The 14439-nt window shown below is 48.2% G+C and overlaps 1 protein-coding gene across 4 annotated transcripts in view; it reads right to left on the bottom strand.

Annotated features, from left to right (window-relative positions):
• The window catches only part of GPSM1 (G protein signaling modulator 1), a 147533-nt gene that overhangs the window by 93168 nt on the left and 39926 nt on the right, over positions 1 to 14439 (bottom strand). For all 4 annotated transcript variants that reach the window (XM_054007265.1, XM_054007263.1, XM_054007264.1 and 1 more), the window contains exons 2-4: positions 4996 to 5217; positions 3612 to 3747; positions 2243 to 2385 (exon numbers count right to left, since the gene is read on the bottom strand). In XM_054007265.1, the coding sequence (XP_053863240.1) occupies positions 2243 to 2385; positions 3612 to 3747; positions 4996 to 5217 (501 nt within the window). The remainder of the gene's footprint in view (positions 1 to 2242; positions 2386 to 3611; positions 3748 to 4995; positions 5218 to 14439) is intronic.

Here is a 14439-nt window from a genome sequence, read left to right as displayed (position 1 = left end):
ACAGAATCCCATTCCCACCCCCAGAAACCCCCAGGCAAAAATTAGTCAGAATGATATGAACTGTCAGAAAGCACCATCCCCACTGATTATTCTGGCTTGATTAAGAGAAGGATCGGAGCACAGACAAACGACATCCGACTCTGGCACATGAGATCAACTCTAGCCCAGCTTTTCCTCTGCTGAGCGCAGTGTTTCTGCATCGCTGCTCATTCTCACGCAGCTGCCAGATGGGACAAAGCAGTTTATTCGGCTGCTTCTCTAAGCAGGTGCGCATAACAGTATGTGCAGCATTTGGGTCCCTTTAAACCTCAGCTGCTGAACCAGACCCAGCTGATCCCACCCTCAGAACAAACATTCCTGTTCCCCTTTATCCTTCCAGGGAAAGAGAAAACTATAGGCCCTCTGCAAAAATGTGCAAGGTGTTTCCTTTTCTAATTGTAGGCACGGAAATGGTACCGCACTATAATATCCATAGTAAAAGGAACAGACACAAATTCTAGGGGCCATAATGCAATTGTTGACTAACACTTCGTTCACTAAGGGTCATCACAAACTCTCTATTCCCCAGCAGTCCACCCCTCCTTTCACTTTGCTTATCCCACTCGCTTGACACGATTCCCTTGCTGTACTATGTTATTTCAGCCATCTTGTATTTGAGCTCACTCAGACTGGAGCAGGGGACTGCAGTTTGATGTGCCATCAGTCAGCTCTCTAGCTTTATCTCCTTACACTATGTGGCAGGGGAATGAAGTTACAAGGGTTACAGGCACTGCACATTCTTAAAGGGGAACTGAGCCTGCTTCACAATAGAAAATAAGAGCGATTTAGGATTTCAGATCCTTGGCAAAGGATAATGTAGCAGGATAGGATTATCAATACTTTGCAGCTATACAGAGCCTTTCATCAAAGGATCTCAAAATACTCTGAGATGTTTCAGACAAAAGGTGGGTGAGATCATCTCTTTTATTGGACCAACTGCTGTTGGAGAGAGAGAGCAGCTTTTCAAGCTCGAAGGCTCATTTCTCTCCAACGGAAGTCGGTCCAATAAATGATATTACCACCCCGACCTTGTCTCTCTAATAGCCTGGGGCCGACACAGCTTCAACACTGCATTGAAATGTTCAATGACGTTTCACACAATGTGGAAACTGAGGCACAGAGATAGCCTGATTTTTAGAGGTGCCGAGCCCCCTATAGGTGCTCAATATCGTGGAATATCAGGCCAAGAGACTTGCTCAACTTCTCACACAGAACCCGAGAGAAACCTAGAAGTCCTGGCTCCCAGGCCCCCTACATTAACCAGAAGTGCCTGTCTCCTGCCTCGCCATTTACAAACTATCAATACATACATTTCAAAGCAGTCAAAAATCCAATTCCTCCTTTGATGGCCTGCCAAGAGTAGAGTCTCTCTTCTGCCCGATCCCATAACATTGCCAGCACCTCAGGCAGGCTGAGGGATGCAGCCCTTTGAACTGGCAGAGGTATCCATGACCACTGCCAGCCATGGGAGAATGAACTCCACGCTCAGGTCTTGGCATCTAAGTTCCCCTTTAGTGCAGGGGAAGAAGGGTCTTCTCCAGGAGGCACTGGGTGAGGGTCTCTGACCTGTGTTACGCAGGAGATCAGCCTAGATGAGCCTAACTTCCAGCCTTAAAATCTCATCAACTTTTACTTTCCTCCCCCCTTCCCACTCCCCCCACTTTCTGCCTTTATTCTCCTCTCAACAGCCCATATGGGTGTGCCCCACCCTGCCAAAGAGGTGAGCACACAGGCCCCTCTACAGGCAGGCAAGGTGGTCCTTGGTCAGCCAAAAGGGGTGGGTAGATGTGGGGATCACTGCGGAGGAATGCACAGCGCTCCCCTGCCCAAAAGCTCAGCCGAATCCACCCCCAACCCCGAGGTCCTTGCTGGTTTAGTCAGGCGGGACCCGGTCGCCTTCTAAGTGGAGTGCTTTAAAGAGGGCTGTATGAAAAATGACTTGTCACAAGCCCAGTGCTGTTATCTTTCACCTGTCGGCCATCACCACACTTCTGCAGCTCCCCAGAGCTGTCATCAGGACAGTAACAAGACACATGCACACAGCGCTGGAATGATGCACTCATCAGACCGAGCACTAATAGAGTGCCAGACGCTTTGCAAGTTTGCCACGTGCATGATTGCAGCCGGGTAAATTACTGCTGACCACAACGGGGCTGTCTGTGCAGCCCCGTCCCCTGCAGATCTGGGAAGGGTTGGTACTTACTCATAGTATTCCGAAGCTCTCTGCAGCGTCTCCTTGACTTCTGGAGGCAGGGACCCTGGGTCTTGGGCCATGCTCCAAGACAACTGCTTTCCCTTTGCATGGTAAACATTGCCAATGTTATACAGCGCTCTAGCTTCACCTACCTAGAAAGGAGGGAGGAAACCACAAAAGAGCAAGTGTTACACTCCACATTGCAATGCCAAACTTCCCGTCTCTGGGCAAAGAGCAGCTAACCAAAAGCAAGGGCAGCCTTGTAGACCATTACAGCTTCATTTTAGACGCTGAGTCTGGGGGACTGGATGAATCCAAGGATTGTTAAAAGGACTAGAACCTGCCACCTTTAGGTCGCCAGTTCAAAGACAGCCCAGGTCAATGATCCCTAGCTCTTACCTAGTGCTTTTCATCAGTAGACTTCAAAGTGCTTTACAAAGGAGATCACTCTCATTCTCCCCCTTTTACAGATTTTCCCACTGAGGCACAGATCGGGGAAGTGTTTTGTCCAAGGCCACCCAGCATGCCAGTGGAAGAGTGGGGAATAGAACCCAGGTCTCCTGAGTCCCAATTTAATGCTCTATCCACTAGGATTCACTGCTCTGAAGAGAAACCAGTAATGACCTCAAGTCCTCATCCGATGGCTGCTTGGTGGCCTACGTGCAAAGGATGGTTTCAGTCCAGCCGCTCGTGGATGGGGACCATGGAGACTCCTATCTATACATATAACAAGCCCAGCACAGGCAGGAATGGTGCCAGCTATCCCACAATGCTCCTTGCCAATCTCCTGTGGGCGCGGAGCGGGAGTTCAACCCCCATGACTCATACACTGACTGGCCTCTCTGGTGAAACTGCCAGCTCAATGCTCCCAAACGTGGTGGGGTTTGTGTGTGCGAGAGAGGGAGGCGTGGATGCTGGTCCACCAGGAACTGGGCTGAGAGACACCTGGTTCATTTCACATTGGCCACCAAACAGCATGCATCAGAGAGCCAGATCGGGAAGAATCCCTTTCCCTGACTCTACAACTGATTTCCAAGAACCATCCTGGAGTTCGTTGCTTGGCCCCATTCTGTGAACTCAAGGACTGTGAATCTCTATTTATTTGGGTTCAATTTTTTCTTTCTGGGGGAATCCATTGCTTCCTGGGTATTTTGTGGTCTTCATTCCAGGAATGGCCTGCCCACATTTTCATCCATTTGCACATTCCCTACTTCCTCTGCCACTAGCTACCCTGGCATCAGATCTGTAGCAGAAAGGGAGGGCGATACGGTCAGTCTCCTTCCAGAGCCAGCTTCAATGCTGTCCCAATTGTTGGCTGGCAGGAGGAGTCTTTTAAAAGCCAGGGAATATTTCCTGTTGGGCATCATGGATCAAGTACCTTGTCTCCCTGCTCCTGAGAAATCTCCAAGTGTCTCTGGCAACAAACGATGGCTTCATCAAACTGCCCAAGTATTTTCAATGTATTCCCAAGGTTGCCACTGGCCTTGGCTTCTCCGATACGGTCCCCAATGGTTCTACAAGATGACCGAAGGAAGGGGAAGGGCTGTTATAAATGCTGGGACTCAGCAGACAGAATTCAATCATACTGATGCTTAAGGCTGTAGCAGGAGTAGGCACTGAACCCATCCGCTCCTACCCTGTATGCAACATGTGCAAACGGAGGGAGAAAACTCATTTAGTCTTGGAGACTGATTTTTGCTTTCCCTCTGGCAGTTGTTGAAATCCACTAGCCCCGCCCAGCCCAGGTACCGGTTTTACACCAATGTCTGGAAGCAGGCAGGTTCTGAAGCCGCCCTGCAGAGAGTGCAAATCACGCAGGGACAAATGCCACACCATGCTGCTCACCTGGGCCACCACATCGGTGCTACGTCCTCTGCAGAGTGTGGAAGGTTCTCGGATATTACAGTAAATCTAACCAACTGCAGACGGAGAATTGTCCCATTTTTAAAGGTGTTTATTAAACGGGTCTTGAGGCCACATTTTCAGCAGGCCTCCTTAATTACCCCTCAAAAGGTGTGGTTTCAGCTGACCCAAACCCGCTGCGTGGGCGGGCCAGTCAGCGTTCCCTCTTTGCACACACAAAGCAGATGGGTTTGCAAATGTTGTTGGGGGCCTTTGGAAAACCTGGCCCAAATTACCCAACTATGATGCTCCATAAGAAGGGGAGCAGCCTTGGTGTAATGTGGTGGTGCTGAAAGGATGCTTATTTTTTGTTCCTAAAAGCTGGTCCCATGAAATCCACCTTTCGCCACTATTCAAAGGACCAGTACTGGTGTCTTTAACCGAAGGTCACATACAATGACACTAGAAATGGCCTGCACACCTCAAGGCAGGGAGTCCGACTGGAGGTGGCCCTTAGAGCGACTGTTAGAGGAGACAACAGATGGCTGTGCACTGCTTTTTGCTCTGGCCTGGGCGGGATGCCTTGCTGCGATGGGCTCCGCTGTAGTGACACACACACACACACACCCCCGACAGGGAAGAAAGTATTTTGGGGAGGGGTGGATTAAGATTTTAAATGGGCCCCAGACCTTCCTCCCGATATCCTCCGCCACTTTCAGACTCCTCGCTCTCCTTCCCAATCCCATACCCCGTGCAGACTCTTCCTCCCTGGCTCCTTGATTCTCTCCGATCACCCACTCCCTGGTGCCCCAGATCTGTTCTCAGTTGCAGTGACCGGTTCCCTCAGGTTGCTGGCCTGGGATCCCAGGGATCTTGCCTTAACTCAAGCCCCGACTGATCGCGTTCACAGGCATGCTTACCTGGCTAGAGTGAGGTCATGCTTATGGTATTCCAGGGCCTTGGAATATTCCTTTAGGTAGAAGTAGGCATTGCCCAGCTGGCTGTAGATAGCGCTAAGAGTCTTCAGATCCTCTGTCCCCACTTGTACCGCTGCTTCGAAGAAGGCTGCTCCAGCCTTGAAGTCCCCAGCTTTGCACAGTCGCTCTCCTTCGAGGGCTAGTTCGAGGCAGGAGGCTTCCATTCTGTTAAAAATCAAGAAGATCATTTCCAGATGAGCCGAGCTCTGGAGTTCCCACCTTTTTACACATTTTGCTGAGAGTACAAGGAACAAACATGTGATGCAAACCACAGACTGCCCCTGCCCAGACAGAAGGCCCGACACTCTGAAGGCAAGGGAGAGCCAGAATAGATTTTAAAGATTAAAGGCAAATTTTTCAAAAGTTTGATTGAAAGTCAGTGGGATTTAGGCTCCTAAGTGCCTAATTGATTTTTATTGAATATTGAATGTGGGACTTGTGCTCTTGGGTGACGACTTAGGAACTTTTGAAAATTTTGCCCTAAGTGTGAAGACGGGGGGAAAGGGAATTGTACAAAACGCTCCATACAGAATAACTGCCTTCAAAGGGCAGTTGGAGTGATACACCCGTCTTCCTTTCCTGACAGTCAGAAGTTTAGGGTTGCCTCGGGCATGGGGTTGTATCTCGGACCATCTTGGCTAATAGCCATTGATGGACCTATCCTTGATCTCATTCTTCACCGAACCCAGTTATACTTTTGGCCATCAACATCCCCTGGCAATGAGTTCCACAGTTTAACTTGCCATGGTGTGGAAAAAGTACTTGCCCTTGTTTGTATTAAACCTGATGCCTATTTAAAAAACAAACAAACAAAACAGTGAACACACTTCAGACTCCTATTGAAATAAGAAAAAAACAACAACACTCTGCACATCGTGGGCACCTTCCATCCAAGGCTCTCAAAAGCTTCACCCTCATTACATTTAGCCTCCACACCCCTGTGACGCACACTCTTCATGCTAGAGATGGAGAAACCGAGGCACAAAGGCTGAGTGACTGGCTCAAGGTGGCACAGAGAGTCTGTGGCAGAGCCAGGCTCAGAACCTAGGTCTCCTGACGCTAGTCTTGGGCTTTAGCCACAAGTCCATCCTTTCTAACAGCTCTCTGAACCGGCTTCAGTTAGCACATGTAAATAGCCCAGGGCTAAAGGGTTATTGGACTATACTAATTAGGAGTGCCCATCACTGTCACAAAGGGGACCCAGGGGCTATTTCCTGACCTGCTCTCACCATCTGCCAGTATGACCAGCTCCTCATTCCACTGCACAGCAAAGTTGTGTTGCTTCTCTTCCTCCCCAAGCAGCCCCTGATCTACTTCCTGGCTATAACAAAATTATTAATCATGTTTTTATGGCAGTGCCTAAGGGCTAGCCAAGACTGGAGCCCCTGGGGCCAGGCACTGGACAAACAGAGTGGTTGACGGTCCTCACAAAAGCTTGCAATTAAATAGACAGGGTAGACCCAGGGTGGGGGAAGGAGTAGAACACACCAGCCAAACCGATAACATGATGGCAACAAACATCATGTTAGTGCCACAATTTTTTTGTTTTTTGAGGTGGACTTAGTTAGGAGGGGATCAGCAAAAAGGGAAGGGAAGTGGGGTGAGAAGGGCAGGTTTGGAGTGTTGCTGAACTGAAGAGACTGTGAAACGAGAGGCAGGGGAAAGGACAGGGTTGGAGCAAATATCAGGCAGGACTGTGGGTGATCGTCTGCTTTGAAAATCAAGCCCCATGTGTCTGAGATGAGCGTAATCCAAAATTACAGGCCACCTTTGAAAATGCTGGCTTAAGTGATTTGGCTAGCATTACACACCGAGTCAATGTGGGATTGTTAGGATGAGAATCCAGGCCTGATCTCCTGGTTCCCAGGCCCCACACACACTCAGAGTCACCGCACGAGAGCAATGGATGGGTATGGTTTTCTTTAAGAGAGTGCATACCTCATCCACCCTAAATGACTGCCTATGCCGCTTTCCCGAGGGGTAACGCAGAGGCTAGCCCGGTTGCTGCACGTTTTTAATGAATACCACAGAAATCTGGCACGCACTACAAACTTTGGACTGTATAGAATTTCTTGGTTTATAAGCCACAGTTCCCTGGGCCTGTTTTTCATTAACTTCCCGGCCGTCAGTTTTTCCACAGGCATTCTTTACACATTAGCACTAGGGCCCACCTCTCATCTCTTGTGCTTCTTGACACCTCTTATTACTTACACACATGGTGGTGTGACTAATGGTCACATCAAAGCATAGGGAACCGGGCAAAGGAGCGGTGCAAGAGGTATTTCCTCCTTGCAGCTCTGTCTACGTTACAGCTGAAGCCAGGCATGTTATACCCTTGTTTACACTTTGTAAAAAGATGAGTATATTTTGAAAAAAGAAAGAAAAGGTTTAATTAAAAAATATTCACTGACATTCAAAATATTTTTAACGACAATTCTTTAATTTTTTTGGGTCAAAAACCAAAATATTTAGGCCAAAATGGTTTATGGATTTATTTATTGTGAACATTTCATTTCGGTCAAAAAGGCTTTTTCCATTGACTACAAAGTTTAGATGGCACATATTTAGGGTCAATACCTGTCGTGATGTGGGCTCCCATTAAGGTTTGCTTGATCAGTGCCCCCCCACTCTGGTTCCGCCCAAAACACAAACAAACCCAGTGTTACACCCCGGTGCAGGATAATCTTGTAGCATGGTTTGGCCAACACAGATCCCAGCTGTCAGAGAAACCATGAGGTGTTTAAACACAATTGTTACTAACATCTCTGCAGCCTCTAATGTTGACAGTGCCCAGTTGGTTTGTAGCTCACAACCTTCTTTGCACAACTCATAATCAACCTGTGGAACTCACAGCTGCAAGGTACTATTCAGGGAAGTATCTTAGCAAGACTCATAAGGAATTGAGACTTCCATGAATAAGAATAGCATGAGCAACAACCCTCACTAGAGGAACATTAACAAGGGTGTTCAAGCCTCAAGCGAGCCGTATTGCACAATAGCCCAGGTGTATTTTGGGGGTTTTCTCTATTTCCTCTGCAGCAGCTGGATGGGTCAATATCAAGAATAGGATACAGGCCATTAGTTTGAGTAGGGCAGTTGCTACAGTGAGCTACTGTTTGCTGAGATTAGTCATTTAAAAGATTATTTACAGTGCTGCCGCAACAATGCAGAGATAAAGCAACAAGCCTCCTACAGGGGATTAACCAAGGACACACGTTTCAAAGACAGAGCCGAGGCTAGGTTCCAGGATGGTAGTTTTGACAGGTTCACTGTTCAAACACCGAACCTCTCAAACCCACGGGATTTCCAAGCAAGACAGGAAGATAAACCGTCCAGACAATCATCGCAGCACCATGGAGTCATTAAGAGCTACCAAAGGAATAGCAAGCCATTGAGTGCAGAGTGCAAGACTTTTGCACGTGTACTTTTCTACGATATTTACGGCAGAAAATAACCCCCCTGCTCCGAGTTCATGCTGAGGAAGCAAAATGGCACAATTACAGGTTTCCTTGCCAAGTCTGCTCATGCAGCACTGAATTGTCTAACACATGGCAGGGATTCACAGAGACAGAAATTTGATTTTCCTCCTTTAGAATACCAAGAGCAATTGCTAGGCATGGCTGAGGTATGTGACCCCCACCACAAACTAGTCCTGGGATAGATTGCACCAGTGGTCCAAATGCCAACCTTCTCCTTTAGATTTCCAGACTGCCTGGATTCTTATAGCAACCCTCATCGACTCCATCGAGCTTTTACAAAACGCTTGCAAACATGGGCTAATTAATGCTCACAGGACAGGTAGATACTGGTAGGTAACCGCTATTATCCACATTCTACAGAGGGGGGAAAGTGAGGCACAGCATTTAAGTGGCATGCTATAAGGCTCTTTGACTGCTTAGTGGTGATTCTTTCTTTGAACCAAACACTTAGTTCATCCAACCTGAATTAAAAATAGAAATGTGTGATGCTGTCAATTTTGCACAAGGAAACAGAACAAAAAATGACCAGCGGGAGGCAATAGAAGCAGCGTTGTATCGTGGCAATAGTGGGGTAGGACAGGATTGGAAGTCAGGACTCCTGGGCTCTGCCACTGATTCACCATGTGACTTCTGGTAACGACACATGCCTCAGTTTACCTTATCTGTAATGGGGATATTACCTACCTAGCTCAGAAAGACCCTGGGGGGGGGGAGGTAATTAATGTTTATAAAGCAGATCATTAGCACCAGAAGGTCATTGTTTGCATGACGTTAGCATGTAGTGGCCCCAGTCATGGATCAGGACCCGGTGTAGCTAGGTGCTGTACAAACAAAGCACTAACCCACAGTCCCTGGCCCAGTGACCTCACTGGCTAAGTCTAAGATGAGATAATAGGTAGATGGGGTAAGACAGTCGGGGAGAGCACAAAGAAATAATGAGGCAACACTGGTCAGCATGATCAGCAGTGACCTCAGCACACCAGCTGCCTGACCACAGAGTTTTTCGTAGGCCCCAGGGCAGAGGAGAGTTTTACGGAGGGATCTGAAGGAGCTCAAGGAGGTGGCTTGGCGGCTGTTTGCAGGGAGCTCCTCCACGTAGGGCTGGCAGAAGAGAAAGCACAAAGGTGTTTGCTTGTTAATTTAAGAAATGGGCTCCGAAGGCCGGCACCACTGGCAGAGTGGAGTCAGGAGCCGACGTTGCAAAAGCACATGAGAGATGACAGGGAGGGTGGAGACAGAGGAACAGTGCAGTGTATCTATGAAGACTAGCTAGTGCATAAAAAGGTGAACCCGAGCCACTCTCTCTCCAGGTGCACACGGGGCTCTTTTCCCCTCCTTTCCCCTTGTCTTTTTCAGTGCTTCGGACAAAACTCATTTCCCCCTACGGTTAATCATGCTGTGGCACTCTCTCATCCAAATGTCATCAGCCCCAAATCCAGGAAAGACCTGAGCGTTTGCCGTTCATTGACAAGAGTCCTGCACAGCCACTGGAAAGAGATCACCAATTTTCGCCAGAAAAGTAAAACTGGCCTCTCTTTGTGTGAGGAACTGAAACAAGCAAAACCAGCCCTTCTACGGCTTTAGCGACAATGATTCTAGCCAGCAATTGAGAAAACTGGAGAGACACCACTGAATTCTCCCAAAAATAATAAAACTGATCTCTGCAAGCTCTAATGAGCAGGTCAGTCTCTCTCATGCACCCCACCCCCCAAGAATGTCCTTGGCTGGCATATTCGATCACAGGGTTGCCGTTCTCTATTCAATTCTTTTCCAAACACTATACAAGGCGTTTATTATAACTTGCGCCTTCTTTAATGTGACAACTCCCATCTGATCTGCTTTGGCTGATTTCTATGTGGTTAGAATGGTATTTCACTGAGGCACTACTTTTAAAAAAAAAATAATATAGCTGATTGCCAAAAGTGTGATTGGCTTGTCTGAGCAGCTTCCTGGGCAAATGAAGGACACGACATTCCTAAAACAATTTGGGCCGATTTCTCAGCTCTTCGGGCTGCTAATTTACCCCTAAAGCGATAGAGTTATAGCAGAACAAAAGCTTGTGAGTAGACAAGGCACAAGACAGACAGAACAGGAAAAGAGTGTTTCAGTGACCCAGGCATCGACATGTTAGACATGTTACTGATAATGCAGCTTATGAAACATTCCCCCCCCCCATCCTGCACCTTTAAAATTTCTAGCTTGTCTGCAAAGGCAGCTGCCGTTTTGCAAGGCAGACTGGCTGCAAGGTGTCACAGAAGACTCACACACTGTGCTCTCCCTCAGACTTTTCTTTGTTCTTTCTTGTTTTGTTGTTTGCCTGTAATCTAACATCCAAGTTGCTGAGGCCAAGAATACGCGACCGCTCTTTGGCCGGGAAAACACAGAACTCATTTGTCCGGAGTCAGACAAGCCAGGGGTAGAGAGGAGACGGGAAGTTTGACTGCTGCACCACTGCATAGGGTTCCCTGGTTTGGGACTGTAGAACAGTGGTTCCCAAACTTGTTCCGCTGCTTGTGCAGGGAAAGCCCCTGGCGATCCGGGCTGGTTTGTTTACCTGCCACGTCCGCAGGTTCGGCCGATCGCGGCTCCCAGTGGCCGCGGTTCGCTGCTCCAGGCCAATGGGAGCTGCTGGAAGTGGCGGCCAGTATGTCCCTCGTCCTGCGCAGATAAACAAACCGGCCCAGACTGCCAGGGGCTTTCCCTGCACAAGCGGCGGAACAAGTTTGGGAACCACTGCTGTAGAAGGATGGATTGTAACACTGGTGGACACCCATTGCCACAGCAAAGAGGCCACGGAAAGAACGGGCCAATCGCCTGCAAGTGTGACCTCTGAAGATAGGGTGACCCGACAGCAAGTGTGAAGAATTGTGAACGGGGGGGGGGGGGGGGGGGGGGGGGGGCGAAATAGGTGCCTATATAAGAAAAAGCCCCAAAAATCGGGACTGTCCCTATAAAATCGGGACAGCTGGTCACCCTAGCTGAAGATCAAGACTGAGGCATGGTAGCACGAAGAAACTTGCTCCGCTGGTGCCTTTGCTGTTGCTCCCTTGTAGAGGAAGAGAGCTCCCCACCGGCACTCAGAGCCCTACCAACCTGCTTTAAACCAGGGGGGCCCTGCACACCTGACCTACAGAGGCCCAGGGTAACCCTTGCTGCAGGTTGGCTGTTCAATGGCTTGTTCCAGACTATTCACTCCGTACACCCAGCCACCCGCCTGGCTGCTGCCTGTCGGAGATGGGCGACATCAGTGCCGAGCAAGCAGAACTGTGCTTCTCTCTTGTCAGCAAGCCAAGCCGGCCCTCCCCATTGTGAGCTAATCCTATTGGCCTGGTAATCTCGCTGGGCAATCTTGTCAATACAGCCCGTCCTCCCAACAGGAGGATTTGCTTCAGCTGGCTTTGCACCCTGATCAGAGCGACCCAGAGCGCTTAACCAGCCAATACCCCAGGCTGAGAACGGCTACCGCAGGCCGAGCTGCAAAACATATGTTCTCGGGCAACAGAGTTTGAGAAGCGGGGCTTCTCGGTTGCCTCACCAGCGTCATTGATTTGGGGGCTACTTTGTCACCCGCTTGTGACTGCGGGAAACACAGCGAGTTGCATTAACCCTCGTTTCTGCCCTGCAAGTAGAAATGCAACACCCCTGCTCTACAGATGGGGATCCCGGGAAACAGACAGGCCGTGAGTCAGCGTCTGAGCCGAGAATCAAACCCAAAAGCGGTGCTACTCCAACTGCTAGGGAAAGACAGTCTTGTGGTTAATCTGGGTTTGATATGGGAGTCCCTCCGTGAGCCTGGCCAAGTCCCTTAGCGCCGCATCGGGAAAACACAGATAATTCGGTGTAGGGGTGCCGTGAAAATTCATGGAGTGTGTAAGGAGCCCAGACGCTACAGTGTGCTACAAAGCGACAGCATGGCCTAGTGGAGAGAGCACAGGACTGGGACTCAGGAGACCTGCATTCTGTTCCTGGCTCTGCCACGGGCTTGTTGGGCGTCCTTGGGGAAATCACGTCACACCTCCATGCCTCAGTTTACCTAGTGGAAAATTATACTGACCGCCTTTATGAAACGCTTTGAGATCTACTGATGAGCAGTGCTATAGAAGAGCTAGAGATTATTATTATACAGTGAAGCAGGCCATAGAAACACCGACACAGAGCAAGAGGACACAACTCTGTCTTTATTGTGGGACAATTTAATGCTACACTTATTTGTTCTGCGCATACTCAAAAGGGGAAGCGGCTGCAACATTTCTGTGTTGTTCTCAACAAAACCAAAACCAATACAACCCAAGGCATAAACGGGGCATACTTTTAGCATCATTTGCTAAATTCTTTAAGCTCTAAGCAACATTTTAGCAGTTGCTACTATTTCACCAAATGGGAATTGGGTGTCTAATTTTCCATCGTACCTTGGAAAATATCCCCCAAGTTCATAAACAACAGTCTGACTGGCAGGTAACCAGAGAAAATGACAGTACGGTAGCTGGGAGAAAGAAAAACAGCAGTTACTTCTCGGGCTGGATCAAATTTCTAAAATAATACAATCAGATAGATAAACAAACAGCTAGAACTCTCTCTCTCCAGCTGACATACTCTCATGACCTCCCTTCTCTCACAGCTTGGTGGCCCCGCAGCCCCTTAATAACAAAGGGAGAAAACACCCCAGAACAGCTCGTTGAACGCTTACCTAAACTCCAGCACAAACATTTGATTGAAACTACTGTAAAATGCCCAGATTGATGTGGTTATTTTACTTGGGTAGGAAGTCCCTCTGAGTTTCAGGGCAACACCAATCCTGCTTTAAGCTGTTTTCAATGGAAATAAAAAGGAATTACACCATCTGTCTTCAACCCCAGTCTAGAGATCACGCCTGTAAAGCTGAGCACAGAAACCAGCCTTTCAAGAATAAGCTTCCTTTGTTGTATTTTGCACTGTAAGGGCCCAGTTTTGCATTTTCAGCATCCCAAACTCCCACTGGTTCCAAAGGCAGTTTGTGGTTTGCAAAAAATGTAGGATCATAAGAACTTGTCTCTACCATTATTATTATTCATAATAATTTGGAATGGTTTCTTCTATGTCTTAGGTAGGCACTTTCCCAACACCTGCTCCAAAAAGCTTACAATCGAGAGACGGAGGCCAGGGAAAGGGGAATAACAATAGGCTACTTATATGCAAATCAACTGGATTCACTATAAGCAGCACTGCAGGGACGAATCTTTGAGAGACGTAAATGTGGAGGATTACATACGTTACCCTGTTACATACATTAGGGAAGTTTCACTAGCCAATGGCGCAAGTCACACTGTGCTGTAGGACCCAGCGCTGGGTTTCTAAGACATCGCAAACAAGCCAAATCCTGAGATTCTCACACAAATAAAACTTCAGATGGCTTCAGGACTGACCTTCCCCGAAGATCCCGTTTGCCCGAGTATAGCGCGCATGAAAGCTGAATGCCCCAGTTCCTCTGATCCTATGGAGCATGAATAATCAGGGAGCAGGTCACATTCCAAACAGCAGGCTCAGCAAAAAGAGATGAAACTTTTAAAATTATGTGAACATCTTATTTCAAACAAACAAACCCACTCCCAAACAATCCAAGCTTAGAAAAAACCTAACAGTACCAAAACACCCATCTACTTCTTCCAAGGGCAACATCCCTCGCTCTCATTTTATATTGGCCAGAGGTGAAATCTGTTCAGCGGCTGAGCCTAATTTGTGAACTTCATACACACAAACACAATCGCATACGCTTTCTGGGTGCTTTGCTAATGTTACCATAGTAACTACTCAGGCACAAGGGTGTCACGGCTCCCAAATGCATGCAGCCTTTAATTAAAATCTGTTTGTCCTTGAACTGGCTGCTTTGCTGAATGTCTGACTTGCCTAATTACCATCAACGCTCAGTTTG

This window comes from Malaclemys terrapin, chromosome 17, assembly GCF_027887155.1.
Source record: "Malaclemys terrapin pileata isolate rMalTer1 chromosome 17, rMalTer1.hap1, whole genome shotgun sequence".
Taxonomy (NCBI): domain Eukaryota; kingdom Metazoa; phylum Chordata; order Testudines; family Emydidae; genus Malaclemys; species Malaclemys terrapin.
This window is presented reverse-complemented; position numbering and strand designations above follow the sequence as displayed.